General features: G+C 42.3%; 2 protein-coding genes across 10 annotated transcripts; both read right to left on the bottom strand.

Annotated features, from left to right (window-relative positions):
- Positions 1-381: 381 nt before the first annotated feature.
- On the bottom strand, positions 382-10,111 carry LOC110494558 (ubiquitin carboxyl-terminal hydrolase CYLD). Of its 2 annotated transcripts, none has more exons than XM_021569730.2 (14): positions 9,225-10,111; positions 8,377-8,878; positions 7,491-7,623; positions 6,639-6,883; positions 6,356-6,524; positions 3,469-3,601; positions 3,208-3,315; positions 2,854-2,933; positions 2,638-2,704; positions 2,290-2,422; positions 2,058-2,166; positions 1,759-1,877; positions 1,411-1,615; positions 382-1,045 (listed from the first exon to the last, which is right to left on the bottom strand). In XM_021569730.2, the coding sequence occupies exons 2-14, from the start codon at positions 8,809-8,811 to the stop codon at positions 858-860; spliced, it is 2,124 nt and encodes a 707-aa protein (XP_021425405.2). In that variant the 5' UTR covers positions 8,812-8,878; positions 9,225-10,111; the 3' UTR covers positions 382-857. The 2 variants fall into 2 exon arrangements, with proteins under 2 accessions (XP_021425405.2, XP_021425404.2); XM_021569729.2 differs by having other exon boundaries at positions 9,264-10,101.
- A 3,890-nt stretch (positions 10,112-14,001) lies between these two features.
- LOC110494557 (glutathione hydrolase 7) lies at positions 14,002-18,279 on the bottom strand. 8 transcript variants are annotated; one of them, XM_036950646.1, is made up of 16 exons: positions 18,245-18,279; positions 17,845-17,991; positions 17,421-17,698; positions 17,171-17,325; positions 16,922-17,036; positions 16,664-16,731; positions 16,504-16,577; positions 16,177-16,358; positions 16,006-16,093; positions 15,610-15,782; positions 15,430-15,518; positions 15,096-15,248; positions 14,867-14,984; positions 14,598-14,735; positions 14,373-14,472; positions 14,002-14,250 (listed from the first exon to the last, which is right to left on the bottom strand). In XM_036950646.1, exons 2-16 carry the CDS (start codon positions 17,984-17,986, stop codon positions 14,099-14,101), a joined length of 2,025 nt encoding a protein of 674 aa, XP_036806541.1. In that variant the 5' UTR covers positions 17,987-17,991; positions 18,245-18,279; the 3' UTR covers positions 14,002-14,098. The 8 variants fall into 8 exon arrangements, with proteins under 8 accessions (XP_036806541.1, XP_036806540.1, XP_036806535.1 ...); XM_036950645.1 differs by lacking the exon at positions 18,245-18,279 and adding an exon at positions 18,078-18,236; XM_036950640.1 differs by lacking the exon at positions 18,245-18,279 and having other exon boundaries at positions 17,845-18,236.
- Between the last annotated feature and the right edge of the window lie 1,400 nt (positions 18,280-19,679).

Genomic DNA, 19,679 nt, shown 5'->3' with positions numbered 1-19,679 from the left:
AAGAAATCTGTTCCCAAGTATTCCCACACATAAATAGAGCAATAATGTGATTGTATCCCAATGTAATCAATGTTTTTGTCAAATATTATATCTGTTTGGGCTTCTTCAGTCAATTTGCAGGTTACTAATTATTTATAATTGTTTCAGCCCCCAAACATCCACTCAATAAAAATCAGTCTGTGGCTTAATGTAATTGGGGACCCCTGATCTACAGCATGTCTCTTTCTATCTCCCTTCCGTACCCAAAATATGTTTTTTTTAAGAACTGGGGGATTTCTGGGCATAATTCAATCTTAACTGAAGCACAATTGAAATAGTTTAAATGCACATTTTGATCATTTTAAGTAGACTATTACAACCAAATTAAACTCGGAATGGATAACTTAGCCCTTTTCATTCAACAACATTTTCAGTCAATAAAAAACAAGGTACTACAGTATATAATATATTATTTCATTCCTTCAACATAAAAAAGCAGGAAAACATTGACATTCAACAGAATTCCACAAGCAGTCATAGATCCACTTCAATTCCATAAATCTATATTATACATAGAAATGTGCAACAATAAAACATACCAATAGTTCAATTGCCCTTCCTAACCCCAACTTCATCCATCAACCTTTATTGAAACAAAGGTCAATTACATTGACAAAGGAAAACATTTGAGAAGACCTTGGTGATTATTTCAGTTATCATAAAAGCATCCCTTTAACGTTTAAGTTTTTCAACTAATCATCAGTGTTTTGTTTTTGTGAAAACAAACTGATGCCATGGCGATGCTGAAACCAAGGTTATTTTAGCACTGTTGTGAGAACACTGTGTTCTCTTCAGTACACTTCAGCCTTGTGCTGGCTTTATCTGTAGAGGGCCATGGATGCGCTCTGGTACAAACACATGTAGGAGTCACACAGCAGCCTGCGGACAGGCTCTCCAGCCTGGGAGGGGTCAGCCCACACTAGCTCCTCCTCTGACTGAGACAGGAAGTCACCCACCTCGGGACAAGCCCTGATCTCTGGAATGTTGTAGCCACTGTGGTCATCACCTGTAGAGGGGGCAGATGATTATTTATCTGAGTGGAAGATAGATAAGACTATACATATCTCAACATCAAGTCAGGAGGTTCAGAGACAAACGCATGTTATTGGATATCTAGTGAACAGGAAAGACAAATAACATCACAAAGCATGGAACAGTCTGCAATTGTACATTCGTGATTATTTGTTCAGCACCTCGGGAGAAATGAAAATAGTAGTATGTTCTTCCTTTTAGATGGTTTTACCAACCCGATGCCATTAACACACATCCACTGAATATATTTTAAAATAAACAGTGCTTCAACAGACTTGTGATGGTAATAGACTAAATTCGTATTTATAAAATAATTGTGTTCTTTGAGGTCAATCTCACCACATCTGTCCGCCATGCTGTCGAAGAAGAGCCAGGAGCGAGGGCCAGGCCCATACTTCACAAAAGACACATAGTGGCTGGTGTGGATGCAGAGCACAGCGAACAACTGCATCGTGTGCCTGGGTAAAGGGGCATCTGCCGGAACCTCCGCTGGCACTGCCAGGGCTCTAGGGCAGTGGCCCTTCCGAGACGGATGAGTGTGCACCTGTCACAAAGGGAGAAGTGGAGATGGAGGAGGGGAAGAGGGAAAGTAGAGAGTAAGATTCAGTAAGATAAAGAAAAATAAATCAATACACTTGCAGGTAGAATGATGTAAATCAAACAGTAATGCTGCTTAACGGTGTCTACCTGTGTTTTGCAAGTAGTGCAGTACTGTTTGACTCTTCCTGGCTGGAGCTTGCGGTCCTGTAGGCACTGGGGGCACTCATACTCTGCCAAATGCCCACAGAGGAAGCACTCTCGGGGGGCTGATGGGAGAAAGGTGGGAAGCTGTCACTCGACCTGAAGACAGTTTACTATGGCAAGCTATGCTTAGGGATTTACTGTATGGCCTTTAATTCATAGTTACATGCGTAGCAGACGTGTGACCAGCGTTTTGCAAAAACACTCTGTCAGTCTTCATTACATTGACTGATGGTGTAACTCACAGTTGTACAGAAGATCTGTGATGTCAAGCTCTGTTGAAGGGATGATGTGGGGGAACATCTTGTACTTTTTCCCAAACCTTGGCATCTGGACCATAAGACAGGATGGGATCTGAGGGACATATTAGAAACATTAAATATTAGAGCAAAGAGATTGCCTTCCAAAAAGAACGTGGGCGGCTTACAAGGCCTCGTAAACATAACTCCTTAGACAACCTTGCACAGTATCACCAACCTCCTCAAACTTGAGGCCACAAGACAGGAAGGAGGTATCCAGCAGCTGCTGAACTGTGGGAGTCTGTGTCACCTGCTCCTTATCCAGAATAATCTGGAATGTGTAGGCATCCTGAGATGTGTTGTTATTCGATCTGAGACCCAGAGAACAATCAAGCTAAGCTACTCAATCATGGCAGAGTGACCAAACAGAAACTCAGAGAAAAGTCCAGACAATTAGAATGGAGATGAGCAGAGTGAGGAGGGGAAGCAAGGAGCAATAAGTAGCCTACAGCATAACCTGCAAGAAAGAGAAAGATATGGGTCAGGAGGTCAAATAGAGCAGCAGAGAAAGGTGACTGGTTCAAACCTGAGTTTAAGCAATGGCTCCATGCACAGCACCCGCTGTATGAGGATTGTGATGAACTCTTCAGGGTCTGCAGGGAGGCAGGATAACACCATTTAAGAGAAATCAGAGACACTGCAGCCACTCAAAAATGATAATTTAGACATCATTTCCCTTAGCTGGTATCACATTTATGTTAAGAGACCCATAGAAACAACACTATGAGAAGTGTGTGAGTACCTTTCTCTTCTGTTACAAAGGTGTCACAGCCGAGTTGCTTGCGGAAGTTCATTACGCTCTCAGCAGGGACAAAACCTTGTCTGTGGATTACACCCACTGATGTCACTCTCAGTGGCCACACAGAAATACACACAACACACGGAAATGCACATTCATATAAAGTGCATATACTGGGCCTGAACATACACTACCAATGTGCCAGAGTAATACCAGACATGCATTGAGAGAAGGCGTTTTCTTTCTCAGTCTGGGTAGATTACAATGTCATAACGCCCTTATTTTGAAGAGCAGTTGATAATACAGGCACGCCTGAGGGTCAAGAGGATCTAGAAAAAAAGTACAGAATGTTTATACCGGCGCAAACAGTTAACGATGTCTCTTCTCAGAGAGCGAGATATGCTCTGTTCTGTGTCAGCTGGTTTGTGGCAAACACTGTCCAGGGTCATGGATGAGCTGAACAGACTGTGGAAAGATGTATTACCTTTGTTAGCTTGGCAGTGGTCCTGGCACAGCATTAAGTCATTCTTACAAGAAACTGGGCTTAACAAAAAATGATGCCCAACAGTGTAAAATTGTCATGAGTTAGGAACAATGAGCAACAGGAAGTAAGTTTACCTGAAGAGAGTGGCATCGAGGTAGCAGGAGTTGTAATGCCCCTGGATCCCCTTCATCTTGCCCACGAGCAAAGACAAGGCTTCCGACTCAGGGATAGGAGGGACATTCTCATCGGTTTCCTCCAATGGAGTAACTGATGCAAACCAAACAAAAACATGAAGTACCACTTAGATAATAGAACTAGATGAATGCAAATACAACTGATGAATGCTTTATATCTGCTGTTGGTGGGTGTTTGGTTCATTGTGTGGATGGTTTATGGCTACCCGGACTATTTGCATTGTGTGCTCCCCCCAACCCCTCTTTATATTTTTTTTTACCCCCAATTTCATGGTATCCAATTGTTAGTAGTTACTGTCTTGTCTCATCGCTACAACTCCTGTATGGACTCGAGAGAGGCGAAGGTCGAGAGCCATGCATCCTCCGAAACACAACCCAACCAAGCCGCAATTCTTCTTAACACAGCGCGCATCCAACCTGGAAGCCAGCCGCACCAATGTGTCGGAGAAAACACCGTACACCTAGCGACCTGGTCAGCGCGCACTGCGCCCAGCCCGCCACAGGAGTCGCTAGTGCGCGATGAGACCGGCCAAACCCTCCCTAACCCGGACGACGCTAGGCCAATTGTGCGCCGCCCCCTGGTCCTTCCGGTCGCGGCCGGCTGCAACAGGGCTCGAATGCAGTGCCTTAGACCACTGCGCCACCTGCGAGGCCCCTCCAACCACTCTTTTCACACTGCTGCTACTCTCCGTTTATCATATATGCATATTCACTTTAATTGTACATTCATGTACATACTACCGCAATTGGGCAGACCAACCAGTGCTCCCATACAGTGGCTAACCGGGCTGTCTGCATTGTGTCCCACCCACCACCCGCCAACCCCTCTTTTACGCTACTGCTACTCTCTGTTCATCATATATGCATAGTCACTTTAACTATATCTACATGTACAGTGGGGCAAAAAAGTATTTAGTCAGCCACCAATTGTGCAAGTTCTCCTACTTAAAAAGATGAGAGGCCTGTAATTTTCATCATAGGTACACTTCAACTATGACAGACAAAATGAGAAAAAAAATGTAGGATTTTGTAGGACATTGTAGGATTTTTAATGAATTTATTTGCAAATTATGGTGGAAAATAAGTATTTGGTCAATAACAAAAGTTTCTCAATACTTTGTTATATACCCTTTGTTGGCAATGACAGAGGTCAAACGTTTTCTGTAAGTCTTCACAAGGTTCACACACTGTTGCTGGTATTTTGGCCCATTCCTCCATGCAGATCTCCTTTAGAGCAGTGATGTTTTGGGGCTGTTGCTGGGCAACACGGACTTTCAACTCCCTCCAAAGATTTTGTATGGGGTTGAGATCTGGAGACTGGCTAGGCCACTCCAGGACCTTGAAATGCTTCTTACGAAGCCACTCCTTCGTTGCCCGGGTGGTGTGTTTGGGATCATTGTCATGCTGAAAGACCCAGTCACGTTTCATCTTCAATGCCCTTGCTGATGGAAGGAGGTTTTCACTCAAAATCTCACAATACATGGCCCCATTCATTCTTTCCTTTACACGGATGAGTCGTCCTGGTCCCTTTGCAGAAAAACAGCCCCAAAGCATGATGTTTCCACCCCCATGCTTCACAGTAGGTATGGTGTTCTTTGGATGCAACTCAGCATTCTTTGTCCTCCAAACACGACAAGTTTGAGTTTTTACCAAAAAGTTATATTTTGGTTTCATCTGACCATATGACATTCTCCCAATCTTCTTCTGGATCATCCAAATGCTCTCTAGCAAACTTCAGACGGGCCTGGACATGTACTGGCTTAAGCAGGGGGACACGGTCTGGCACTGCAGGATTTGAGTCCCTGGTGGCGTAGTGTGTTACTGATGGTAGGCTTTGTTACTTTGGTTCCAGCTCTCTGCAGGTCATTCACTAGGTCCCCCCGTGTGGTTCTGGGATTTTTGCTCACCGTCCTTGTGATCATTTTGACCCCACGGGGTGAGATCTTGAGTGGAGCCCCAGATCGAGGGAGATTATCAGTGGTCTTGTATGTCTTCCATTTCCTAATAATTGCTCCCACAGTTGATTTCTTCACACCAAGCTGCTTACCTATTCAGTCTTCCCAGCCTGGTGCAGGTCTACAATTTTGTTTCTGGTGCCCTTTGACAGTTCTTTGGTCTTGGCCATAGTGGAGTTTGACTGTTTGAGGTTGTGGACAGGTGTCTTTTATACTGATAACAAGTTCAAACAGGTGCCATTAATACAGGTAACGAGTGGAGGACAGAGGAGCCTCTTAAAGAAGAAGTTACAGGTCTGTGAGAGCCAGAAATCTTGCTTGTTTGTAGGTGACCAAATACTTATTTTCCACCATAATTTGCAAATAAATTCATTAAAAATCCTACAATGTGATTTTCTGGATTTTATTTCCTAATTTTGTCTGTCATAGTTGAAGTGTACCTATGATTAAAATTACAGGCCTCTCTCAACTTTTTAAGTGGGAGAACTTGCACAATTGGTGGCTGACTAAATACTTTTTTGCCCCACTGTACATACTACCTCAATCAGCCTGACTAACCGGTGTCTGTATGTAGCCTCGCTACTGTATATAGCCTGTCTTTTTACTGTTGTTTTATTCCTTTACCTACCTATTGTTCACCTAATACCTTTTTTACACTATTGGTTAGAGCCTGTGAGTAAGCATTTCACTGTAAGATTGTATTCCTGTAATACCTGTTGTATTCAGCGCACGTGACAAATAAACTTTGATTTGAGGTGTGGGCTGTAAACCAATGCTTATAAGGCTATTACTACAACGGCACAACCTGAGATTATCGACACTGTTTCTGCATGTGTTAGTGTTAGGAAGGACCTATACAAGTAGTGTCTAACCTGGGAGGATATTTGTGGCTTTGAAGGTCTCCTTTTCAGAGCGGAGACATAGGAACCTTCCATCTGGACTGCATTTTGTTAGGGGCAAAAATAGGGCCCTGCCCCCTTTACAAGTGAAATACCGCTGGCCTCCATACGTCCCATCTGAGCAATTATTCACCTCATAATCCTGATGGCAAAAGAGTTGCTGAGGAATCAAATCTGATTGAGATATTGACATCTCAGAAATGAGAATAATAGGTAAGCTCAATAACATTGCTTAAACAGTTCACATTACACTCACCAGCTCAATTCCTGCCCAGTCAATTTTATTTTCTGAAAGGACTCCCATCCACTGGATTACCCCATATACAGTGATCCCAGTGTTGGACGTTACCTCCACCAGGGATCCCACATCAAAAGTGTGGTGTGACAGGCTTTCGGGTGGGGTGACACTCTGGTCTACGCGGTTTATATCTCTCACTTGTCGTCCACAAGATCCCATATTAGGCATGGAGTTGATACGTGACCCCGCTTTTCTGTTAAGACCTGGGGGAGAAGAAGTTGAAGAGGGGTAAGAATGACAGATCACATGGTTTCTGTCCTTGTCACAAGACCCATGTCATGAGACTGATCTGTGGTAAACATGTCTATCTCCATAAGAGGTATGTAGAGAGCTCAGAGCATGTGATGATCTCTGCTGCTACATTCCAGAGCACCTGGGCCAGTTTGACCAGTTCTGTACAAGGAACCGCACTTTGCCCACTGTCTAGCCACAGGTGCTGCTCATTGCCGTTCAATAACGCGTAGCACTTATATTTTAGCATTTCTTTCTGATAAGGGGGAGGCGGGTGGAGGGGTATTTTGCTTGCAGGTACCCCAATGCGCAGCAAGTCCTAAAATGATGATAACCGTTCAAAGAATGATGTCTGTGCAAAGCACGTTTGAAATGAGAGCCCAAAGCCACTGGGTTCTGAAAGCTGATATTATTTCCTTACAAGAAAACAAGTAAAGTATGTAATGGGTTTAAAGACTAGAAAAGCCAGGTAAATGTGTCATATTTTGTAAATAAATGCACGTAGGCCTATGAGCTTGCTTACTGATCAATGACAATGCATGGGGATTGAACACCAGCAAGTAAACATGCACTACTGACCCTCTGAATGACTGTCTTTCCAGCTAGGGCCAAGGCCTACAGAGTACGCTGGGACAACCTGGACAATGTCTGCTGCACTGAACAGGGGAAGAGGGGCGGGCTTCTTAGATGACACTGTTTGATTAGAGTCTTGCTGAAATGGAAAGGAAAAAATTGCTCAAGTAAACACAATCCCTATACAGTAGCACTGCTGAGAATTGTTACTGGTAAGCCAACAAAATGCATTCGAACAACTGCAAATTCCTCAGTGTTATTAAGTTTCAGATGTTACATAAAAGTTATGTACTGTAACTAATCCGATAACATTATGGATCTTCCCCTGATGCCTTGTTTACACCTACAGTGTCATTGTGCAAAATGGTACACAGCGTCATCTGGATATGTGTGCAACAAAAGTAAAACAGTAAAACAACCTTCTCCTACCATTTCTGTCAAGCTGTCTATGCATACAGTTTGACGCATATGTTTGATAAATCCAAATATGCACCATACAGAATGCACTGCAACTGCCTCTGCAACGCAATGCTGCAAGGCAAATGCAGCGTTCCATTGGAAATGAATGTACTTCTGGTGTACCAAAAATGCAATGACGCTGTCGGTGTGATCGCAGCGTGAGAGGCATTCTTGTCTCCTGCTGTCACTTCCTGAAACTCATGTAAATCAATGAGAAGTTCAGGTGTACTTGACATGTACAGTTTACAGTGTCTGTCATACTGTGTAATCATTAGGCTACATTTTTCAATTATCGATGAGAGGATTAAAGACAGTAGAAATTCCTGATTATTTGCTTATACATTGGGCGAAATGCTCAAAGTTATTCAACTTTCTCTATGGCAGTGTCTATGCTGATATGGACATACCAGATTTATATAAGTTGCATACTCACCACAAACTCAACCTCAAAGCCCAGCATCAGCAGGTCTCCTTGGTTCTCCTTCTTACCGATCAGCATTAGGTTCCTAACCAGCCCTGGTTGGTGACCCTTCTTGTGCTTAACTACCACCAGGTCATCCTGAGACAGCACACAGATAGCCAAAAAAAGCTGGGGGTTACACAGGAGCTCCAGGCGTTTACTGGAGGGGGACACGAAGAGCAGCAGCTGGGCCTGGTGGCAGGTGAGGGGGTATGTGTCCTCCATCTTCACCATGCCCCCACTCTTAGGGTTACCCCCACTGCTGCCACCTCCGTACAGCAGTCCCATCAGCTCTCCCTTCTGCATCTCTGCCTCCACACGGCCGATACATCCTCTTGCGAACCCTTTTCTCGCCTTCCCCCGTGTCACTATAAAGAACTTGTCCTTCCCTTCTCTTTTTGATTCCATCCCTCTTCTAAAGTGCACAATATTCCTGCTGACAAGCAATGCAGACGTTGTGTGACTAGAAGCCACCCTGTCAGGGAAAGAAGTAAAGAAAGTATTATTGTATCCTTCTGATAGTGAATGTGAATTCACAGCCATTCCATTGTGCTGTCACACTCAAAGCACGCTTTAAAGACTCTAATTTACAAAGAAGTGACAGATAGGTAGAATCAAGGAATGCAAAAGGACTTCCTTTATACATTATTTGGGTATACAGTTTTTGAAATCAATTCAGTTTAGGATATTTTTTTTGTCGTGACTTTTGGCAGTTTTTAACGATAATTTAACATCAATCTCAGTGGTAACACTATAAGGGTTTTAACACATTGTTTCAACAAAATAATATACATGGCAACAATGTATCTCTTAGTAATTACCTTGTATTACTAGAATGTAATTGAGTCAATCTTACTGACCGTTTTTCCAAGTATTTGAAGAGCAGTTACTCCGAAGTTCTACACACATTCGATTGCAAGGTAAACTAAATCCTCGCTACCGTAGCTCGGGAATAAGGAAGTCATTCAGCCCAGTTAACTGATACTGTAGCTCTGTGACCGAACACGCCCGTTTTATACGGTTCTCTATCTGACAGAGACAACAATTCAGCATGAAAATCGTGATTTTTCTTCAAGATAATATTGCGTCAGAGAATTCACAAATTATCATTAGGATTTGGGTAACGTTATATCTAACGTTAGCTACATGATAGTGGTTATTTACTAAGCAAGTAACTGTTACTTATTGTATCAGTCACAGAAAATTGCAGGTTGTCAATCACAGTGTCGCAAATAATTGAACAGTATCAAGACAGAGTAGCCTACTCGGGTATTTAAACTTCAATGTGGGGTAATGTTAACCTTATCACTCTTATTATCTACAATATACTATCCCCTCCCCATGAGTGACAGAGGGAATATCAGCTATGCATATATATATATTAGAAACCAAAACACCATCTGGTTATAACCTTGGTCGGTCACACTGCGTGTTGTTGTGGTGGTGCAGCAAACTAAAAGGAGCTAGCTAGCTGTTAGCTAACTAACGTTCATTAGCTAGCTCATTGAAAACTCTTGCTTGCAGGCAGTTGAAGAAAATATCGTCTTCCTCTGTCACCCACCAGGTGAAAACATATTTTAAATAATTGTTCGGATTATATAATCAAATAAAATGGCATTAACCATGAGAAAGATTTTGGGCGCTTGACAGCTGCTTTTTATCTGATTAAAATTAAACCTCTGCATTGTCAGTTTAGACGCGGGGCTGGAGAAGGGGTGCTAGGAACGTTTAAAATGTTGATTGACAGATCGGTAGAAATATGTTCTTTAATTAACATATATTTAAGCAATAAGGCACGAGGGGGTGTGGCATATGGCCAAAAGGTTGTTCTTAGGACAAAGCCTTTAGCCGTGGACACAGCCTTTAGCCGTGGTATATTGGGCATACCACAAACCCAAGGTGCCTTATTGCTACAATAAACTGGTTACCAACGTAATTAGAGCAGTAAAAATACATTTTTGTCATACCCGTAGCATACGGTCTGATATACCACTGCTGTCAGCCAATCAGCATTCAGGGTGTGAACCACTGTTTATAATTTAAAATAAATTCACATAAATATTATATGATATGCTCAAATTATATATTTCATAAATATATTCTGGACATATATGTAAATATATTTTGAATTCCCAGCATGTATGTACATACAGTGCCTCTTTCAGAAAGTATTCACAACCCTTGACTTTTCCACACACATCTTGTTGTTACAAAGTGGGATTAAAATGGATTTAATAGCAAACATGTTGGTCAACGATCTACACAAAATAATCTGTAACGTCAGTGAAAGACATTTTTTAACATTTGTAAAAAAAATAATAATAATGAAAAACAAAACACTAGTATTGTATACCTTGATGAGATAACTACTCAAACCTAAGTCAATACATGTTAGAATCCCCTTTGGCAGCGATTACAGCTGTGAATCTTTCTGGGTAAATCTCTTAAGAGCTTTTCACACCTGGATTGTGAAACATTTGCCCATTATTCTTTTCAAAATTCTTCAAGCTCGGTTGTTGATCATGGCTCGACCATTTTCAGGTCTTGCCATAGATTTTCAAGCAGATTTAAGTCAAAACTGTAACTCAGCCACTCAGGAACATTCACTGTCTTCTTGGTAAGCAACACCAGTGTAGATTTGGCCATGCTCAAAGGGATATTCAGTGTCTGCTTTTTATTTTTTACCCATCTACCAAATAGGTGCCCTTCTTTGCGAGGCATTGGAAAACTTCCCTGGTCTTTTTAGCAGAGTATGTGTTAGAAATTCACTGCTCGAGCGTGGGATACAGAGATGAGGTAGTATTGTTCTCAATAACAGAAAGTTTCATAAAATGTGTTCTTAAGCCATTATGATACTGTTTTGTCTTTTTATAGTGACATTGGAGGTATATACAGTGCCTTGCGAAAGTATTCGGCCCCCTTGAACTTTGCAACCTTTTGCCACATTTCAGGCTTCAAACATAAATATATAAAACTGTATTTTTTTGTGAAGAATCAACAACAAGTGGGACACAATCATGAAGTGGAATGACATTTATTGGATATTTCAAACTTTTTTAACAAATCAAAAACTGAAAAATTGGGCGTGCAAAATTATTCAGCCCCCTTACGTTAATACTTTGTAGCGCCACCTTTTGCTGCGATTACAGCTGTAAGTTGCTTGGGGTATGTCTATCAGTTTTGCACATCGAGAGACTGAACTTTTTTCCCATTCCTCCTTGCAAAACAGCTTGAGCTCAGTGAGGTTGGATGGAGAGCGTTTGTGAACAGCAGTTTTCAGTTCTTTCCACAGATTCTCGATTGGATTCAGGTCTGGACTTTGACTTGGCCATTCTAACACCTGGATATGTTTATTTTTGAACCATTCCATTGTAGATTTTGCTTTATGTTTTGGATCATTGTCTTGTTGGAAGACAAATCTCCGTCCCAGTCTCAGGTCTTTTGCAGACTCCATCAGGTTCTCTTCCAGAATGGTCCTGTATTTGGCTCCATCCATCTTCCCATCAATTTTAACCATCTTCCCTGTCCCTGCTGAAGAAAAGCAGGCCCAAACCATGATGCTGCCACCACCATGTTTGACAGTGGGGATGGTGTGTTCAGCTGTGTTGCTTTTACGCCAAACATAACGTTTTGCATTGTTGCCAAAAAGTTCAATTTTGTTTTCATCTGACCAGAGCACCTTCTTCCACATGTTTGGTGTGTCTCCCAGGTGGCTTGTGGCAAATTTAAACAACACTTTTTATGGATATCTTTAAGAAATGGCTTTCTTCTTGCCACTCTTCCATAAAGGCCAGATTTGTGCAATATACGACTGATTGTTGTCCTATGGACAGAGTCTCCCACCTCAGCTGTAGATCTCTGCAGTTCATCCAGAGTGATCATGGGCCTCTTGGCTGCATCTCTGATCAGTCTTCTCCTTGTATGAGCTGAAAGTTTAGAGGGACGGCCAGGTCTTGGTAGATTTGCAGCGGACTGATACTCCTTCCATTTCAATATTATCGCTTGCACAGTGCTCCTTGGGATGTTTATAGCTTGGGAAATCTTTTTGTATCCAAATCCGGCTTTAAACTTCTTCACAACAGTATCTTGGACCTGCCTGGTGTGTTCCTTGTTCTTCATGATGCTCTCTGCGCTTTTAACGGACCTCTGAGACTATCACAGTGCAGGTGCATTTATACGGAGACTTGATTACACACAGGTGGATTGTATTTATCATCATTAGTCATTTAGGTCAACATTGGATCATTCAGAGATCCTCACTGAACTTCTGGAGAGAGTTTTCTGCACTGAAAGTAAAGGGGCTGAATAATTTTGCACGCCCAATTTTTCAGTTTTTGATTTGTTAAAAAAGTTTGAAATATCCAATAAATGTCATTCCACTTCATGATTGTGTCCCACTTGTTGTTGATTCTTCACAAAAAAATACAGTTTTATATCTTTATGTTTGAAGCCTGAAATGTGGCAAAAGGTCGCAAAGTTCAAGGGGGCCGAATACTTTCGCAAGGCACTGTATTTGCTTGTCAACCTTCCTATGCCAGTTTCCTATGACATCAGCCCTTTGGCACATTCTCTACTCCGAAGAGGCCCTGGCTAGTAGGAGAGTATGTGTTGTAAGGAAGGTGTGGAGCACACAGTTTAATACTTTGGGGCTGCTGATTAACAAGCTAAAGAGTTAAAACCAACAATGAAAACATAGACACATGCCTTTAATGTAAGGGTTGACAGTGCCACTGATATTTGAATAAGAGAGTAACTTTTTAAAATCTGGATATTTGCTATTTCAACCCATCCCACGCTGCATTCATTATTAGGAGCAGGGTTTGGTGGCTTGTTTGGGAGTCAACATTCACATATGAAGTGCATTCTTGGAGATATACAGTAGCTGGTGGCTATATGGATCATCTTTACCTTGACAAAACAGCAGTGACTAACAGCAAATATCTGATTTGTAAAGCGATTGAGCGATAATGTATTTGCCTCTAACGTCTACCAAACATTAGGCCAAACTATATTTATGCCTGCCTAGGCAAGTAGTGCCCCCTATTGGACAACCAATACTATTGTGACCTAGGTTGATGGGTATAGGCTACTCACATCTTCACACGCAGAATCTGAGATGAAATTCATGTCTACCACAGGAGGTTGGTGGCACCTTAATTGGGGCGGATGGGCTCATGGTAACGGCTGGAGCGGAATGGGATCAAATACATCAAACTCATGGTTTCCATGTGTCTGATGCCGTTCCATGGACGCCGTTCCGGGCCATTATTATGAGCGTTCCTCCCTTCATCAGCCTCCTGTGATGTCTACCACCTTTATATTAGATCTGCCTTAATGTATGCCATCATCCAGGAGGGACATATTTATTATAATTTTTGTGGGGGAACCAGTCGGATAAAACACTCCAAACAGTCTAACCGACCACTCAGAGGTGTCCGCATAGTCCTAAAGCACACAATTGCCTCATTTTGTATCACTTTCCAATGATAAAACTTGGGAGAGGACAAAAATGCAATTTCAGAATGTGGGGGGGAGGGGACATGTCCCCACCGCCACCAATGGAAGTTCCACGCCTGCCATCATCACACTAGGAAAATCTAAAATTGTAATACTTTCATTTTTTAATAAACATACAACTCAAATATTACTTAATCTTCTTATGTTCACATTGAAATAAAGCCATATTCTCAGAAAGCTAGGCAGAGCCAGCCACAGCACGAGGGTCAACAATGCCCCTAATGATGTCGTTGGTTTTCTGGGCACCCTGCACCAGGGACAGCAGCCCCACCCTGTAGACAGTGTGTCCTTTCAAACGCAACACCTTCACATCCTCCTCCAGGAACTCAGCTGAGGGGAGATAGTTTGGAAAATAAGAATTAGAAAAAAGTGAGTGGAGGTTTCAAACCATTTCAAAGCTGATTTCCCACCCACCATTAAGTGTAGACAAAGAAAATATCAGAAATGCTCACAGTCCACCAGGAGTCTGCTCGGCTTAAGTTGGGGATGGAGTCGTCCCAGTGATATGCTATCATTCAGATTTTTGTTATATGATAAAATATTAATCAAGACCTGAAACAAAAAGCACAAAACAAAAAGCACAATGAAAGGTAATGAAATTACAAGGACATTAACTTTTAGATAACAAAAAGGCATGAACATTAAAGAGTATTTTTTTGTTTTTTTACGTGTCAGACCTGGGTGACACCACTGAGGCTGGACTCTCCATTAGAAGATCCCAGGGCCACATAGGATCCACATTTACCTAGAGACGGTATCACAATTGTTGGCATAATAAATGACAGAGGTCGCTTGCCTGGCTGGACCCTGTTCGTCTGCAAAGAACAAAAGTGTTGATATAGGATATTTTTACAAAATGGTCGTTTCTCTGATTGACAGTGTAGAATTATGTTATGTTAATACATTATACAGCCCAAACTTGCATTGTACAGTGGTATGCTGTTACCAGGTTAGATATTAACAGTCCCTGGGTTCTAATTGGCCAGGAGAAGTCCAAGATCTGGCTGTTCAGGAGAATGCCTGAAGGGGTTAAAATTCTACTTCCAAAGGGCCTGTTCAGTGAGCTGAAACATAAAAAAAAAATTGAACAAGTGCAAGACAAGCTATCCCACACCATATCCATAACGCTAATGTAAACCTGTTATCTCCTTCAGGTAAGCTCCTAATCACAGCACCTGGTGACAGACACAATGACGTCATCGGGACCCATCACGACCACCTGGCTGGCCACAGCTCCCCTCGGCAGGTCATAGACAGTAGAGTAGTGTCTGGGAGGAGATGCCTGCGAGTCACTGATCAACTGACGGAGCACTACAGCCTGTGGCTTGCTTTAACAGAGACACAGATATAAGGCGGGGGGGGGGGGGGGGGCTGCACATCCTCCTCCATCAGTAGAGAGGACAATTGTTCACAGAAATTCCTGTCATTGCATTTCAGAAGGACTTAAATTGCATGGCTAATCTACTTAGAACATGGTGAGGAAGTGAATGCACGCTTGTTAATGTTTACCTTTGCATCTTGGAGAGGAGTGCAGAAACTGATGGGGTATACGCAGGGTCTCCGAGCCCACTAGCCATAGTCAGGGACGCTTTCAGTGACTTCAAAATGAACACAATACACTTATTAGGGGAACCTTTTCTGCACACTGTAAATGACATGGGTCTCACTTCAGAGCTTGAGATACAGTACCTCAGCAATCCAGTGGTTTGCTCTATTCGTTGTACTATTCCCATTGAGGTGGAAGTCCTCCAAAATGTTGAGGGCTGAGATCAGAGCAGCACCAATAGAAGGGGGAGGCGGCACGAGAACTCGGAATCCTGAGGGAGGGTGTTGCCAGGAAATATTGTGTAGACCTGAGGAGGCTGGTCAGGGGAGGACAGCTCATAATAATGGATGGAATCCAACAATTCATTATGTTCCAGACATTATTATGAGCCTGTCCTACTACCCATTTAAAGTGCCACCAGGCACCACTGGTGTAGACAAAATATTATGTTGACAAATGCAGCTAATCCCAACATACTGTAGAATTTTCTTGTTTGTAGGCTACTTCCTATAAAGAGTATGAAGTATGACTATGTTTACCCTGATACAGGCCTTCAATTGGCTGCGATATGACTGCACTGTAGTTGCTGAGATCCTCCTTGGTTAGAATTCCTCCATTTTCTTGCACCTAAAATACAGCACAGGTTAAACATGCATATGATTCAATGCAATTTGCTGAGGGCTATGTTCTTAGCTAACGCATTTATTTACCTCACTGGCCATTTCCTGTGTTAGAGTCCCATTGTAGAATTCTGACACCCCAGCCTCCAGGACAGCAGCCAGGCTTGGTGTTTTCATAAGAGAGCCGGGGGACAGAGCATGGCCTCTTGGCAAGAACATGTCCCTGAAGCGCAATGACATATTCTGACCTTTCACCTTGGTTATGGCCTCTGCTGCAGGGTTAGACAAATATCAAAGTCTACTGGTGAAAACATGCAATTGGTCTAATCTTGTATTGAGGCTTTCATACAGATTGTACAGGCATGAGAAGTAAAACAGTAAGAAAAAGACATGGTATGATTGTGAATCACTCCTTACCAAGTCTGTGAGAGACATTAAAGCCATCTCTGGCTACGTTGGCAGCCCTGGTGACAATATCCTCCCATGACAGTCTGGGTTGAAACAATAACAAACATAGGCTAGTATATGCTTCTGAACACAAACATGAAATTGCACATAACAAACGACAACACCTCACCTTCCATACAGTTTATGGGCTTGGTACAACCCTCTGAGCAAGCCTGGCACACCTACAATCAGACCTGGCTGGATGGTTAAGGAAAGAGGTTACAATTTAAAAAGCTCTTTTGAAGCCCAGTGTACATGTTGCATGACTATCTGAGACTAGCCACACAATTCAAGATAATTGTTCAACACATTGTTTTATCCTAAAAATGAAAGATCTACAATAAGTTATGTATTTTTACTCATACACTTTTGTCATACAGCACATCACCTTTAGCTCTGGGTCAATTTGCAGGATCTCCTCGATTCCAGAGGGTGCCGTTTCCTGGAAATTAATCACCTTCCTTATATTCTTCCGGATGTCATGAACCAGCATCACCCCTCCCCTACAGAAAAATCCATAATTAAGTCAGGTGGACCATGAATGTCCTGTCCATCCACATGATAACCTCTGGACAATCATTATGCCACATATATAGTGCACTTGCCGTTAATTTTCGCGAATGCTTTTGTCACTTACCCGCCAATACCTGACGCATGTGGATGGACTATCCCCAGGCACAGGGTGGCAACAATGGCAGAATCCACACTGGAGCCTTGTTCATTCAGCACCCTACGACCAAGCTCTGTACAGTGTTCATGGTCCGTCACCAACACACTCCCTCTGAAGACCTGCTGACCCCATTATAGTAAGGATGAGGATAAATATAAGGTAATAAGTAAAAGTTGTTCTAAATAGTTTCTATACATTTTTCTAAGTGAGAACATACCTCATTTGTCCCTAGATAAATCTGCAGGACCATAGCGGTGGTGACTGCTATGGCAATGATGAGAGAAGCAGCATAGATGGGTATGATGGCATCCTGCCAAGTGCCACACCTACTTGGCCCCCAAGGCGGCAGGTCCTTATCCATCTCTCTAAAGGAGGACAAGCTTAGATCCGCCAGGTTAGGGTGCTGGCTCCCAGAGGCTAGATGTCTCAGGGGCAATTCTTTTGGGAGACTGCTGAGGTCTGGAGCAGAACTGAGGCCACCATGGCCATGGAGACCTGGAGGGAGAGATTTTAGACCCTGTCAGAGTGGAGGTGGGTAACAAAAAAAAACTACTGTACATGTGTGGCAATTTGTGGTTAATACAAGCAAGATTTGACTTGACATCATATAAGTAGCATTGAGTTGCTACCAAACCAACTACCTGTGTTTCGGTTATGCTCATTCTGAAAGTTTTGCCCTTTGGTCAATGTGTCATCCACAGTCAACTGAGGTAAGCCCTCAAAGCTCTTGTAACCAACTGGGGATTGTCTGCTACTAAGTTTAGTCTCAGGACTCACATCCATTTTCCCTATGTTCACACAGAGATAAGCACATGATCCACAATTAGACAGACACAGGACTACCCTCTCCCTTCCCATCTGATGACTAGCAAACCTGCAAGTCAGCATGGTGAAAACAAGCTGTACAATAAAGGTACAACACAGGTGTTGGAGCAGTAGAATGTAGAGATACACAAAAACAATTGCACTATGTTACTAATCTAGAAGAACAGAAAGTATAACACAGTTTTATGAGCTCTCCATTGCTTGCTTCCCTCTTACCTGCCTTAACACATGACTAATGAATAATGACAAACGGGTTAAGAATTACTCAGCCAATCAGATTGGCCAATTAAGTAACCAATTGATCAGCCATTTTTTTTAAAGTAGTATACACTGAGCTGTTTCTATAACCTTCTTTTACATATTGTGTCGCATAACATTAGTAATGCCTTTTGGTCACCAAATAGCCATGATCATGCAGTTCTGACAGGAATGGAATAAAGGAACAATGGTGCAATCACGTGGGTCATCCTTTTTATTGCTATATGAAATGTTTTTAACTCACACACAACAATCTGACAAAATACATACGTGTAATGATACAAATACCTTTAATTTCCCTCAACATATGTTTTAGCATTTTTTTTTTTTGCAAAAGCTTTGCACAGAAATATGCATGCCACTGACAGTTTTGCCATAGCCACAAACTATCAAGCCTACAAACATATCTCATTTGATATTTGTATTTATTATGGATCCCCATTAGTTGCTGCCAAAGCAGCAGCTACTTTTCCTGGGGTCCAGCAAAATTAAGGCAGTTTCTACAATTTTAAACACATTACAATACATTCACAGATTTCACAACACACTGTGTGCCCTCAGGCCCCTACTCCACCACATATCTACAGTACTAAATCCATGTGTATGTATAGTGCGTATGTGTGTGTATGCATGTGTCTGTGCCTATGTTTGTGTTGCTTCACAGTCCCATAAGGTGTTTTTTAATCTGTTTTTTATAATCTAATTTTACTGCTTGCATCAGTTACTTGATGTGGAATAGACTTCCATGTAGTCATGGCTCTATGTAGTACTGTGTGCCTCCCATAGTCTGTTCTGGACTTGGGGACTGTGAAGAGACCTCTTGTGGCATGTCTTGTGGGGTATGCATTGATGTCCGAGCTGTGTGCCAGTAGTTCAAACAGACAGCTTGGTGCATTGAACATGTCAATACCTCTCATAAATAAAAGTAGTGATGAAGTCAATTTCTCCTCCACTATCTCTGTGTGCATCCAAGGGCCAGCCGTGCTGCCGTGTTCTGAGCCAATCACAATTTTCCGAGTCCTTTTTTGTGGCACCTGACCACACGACTGAACAGTAGTCAAGGTGCGACCTGCCTTGTTGATAGTGATGTTAAGAAGGCAGAGCATTGCTTTATTATAGACAGACTTCTCCCCATCTTAGCTACTACTGCATCAATATGTTTTGGCCATTACAGTCTACAATCTAGGGTTACTCCAAACATTTTAGTCATATCAACTTGCTCAATTTCCACAGTATTTATTACAAGATTTAGTTGAGGTTTAGGGTTTGGTGAGTGTTTTGTTCCAAATGCAATGCTTTTAGTTTCAGAAATATTTAGGGCGAACTTATTCCTTGATATATTCAAATCTTCATTCTCTTGTCATGTACAGTACAGGTTCAAAATTAATTTTTA

This window comes from Oncorhynchus mykiss, chromosome 17, assembly GCF_013265735.2.
Source record: "Oncorhynchus mykiss isolate Arlee chromosome 17, USDA_OmykA_1.1, whole genome shotgun sequence".
NCBI classification, from domain to species: Eukaryota; Metazoa; Chordata; class Actinopteri; order Salmoniformes; family Salmonidae; genus Oncorhynchus; species Oncorhynchus mykiss.
The sequence above is the reverse complement of the archived record's forward strand: the minus strand, read 5'-3'. Positions and strand labels throughout refer to the sequence as shown.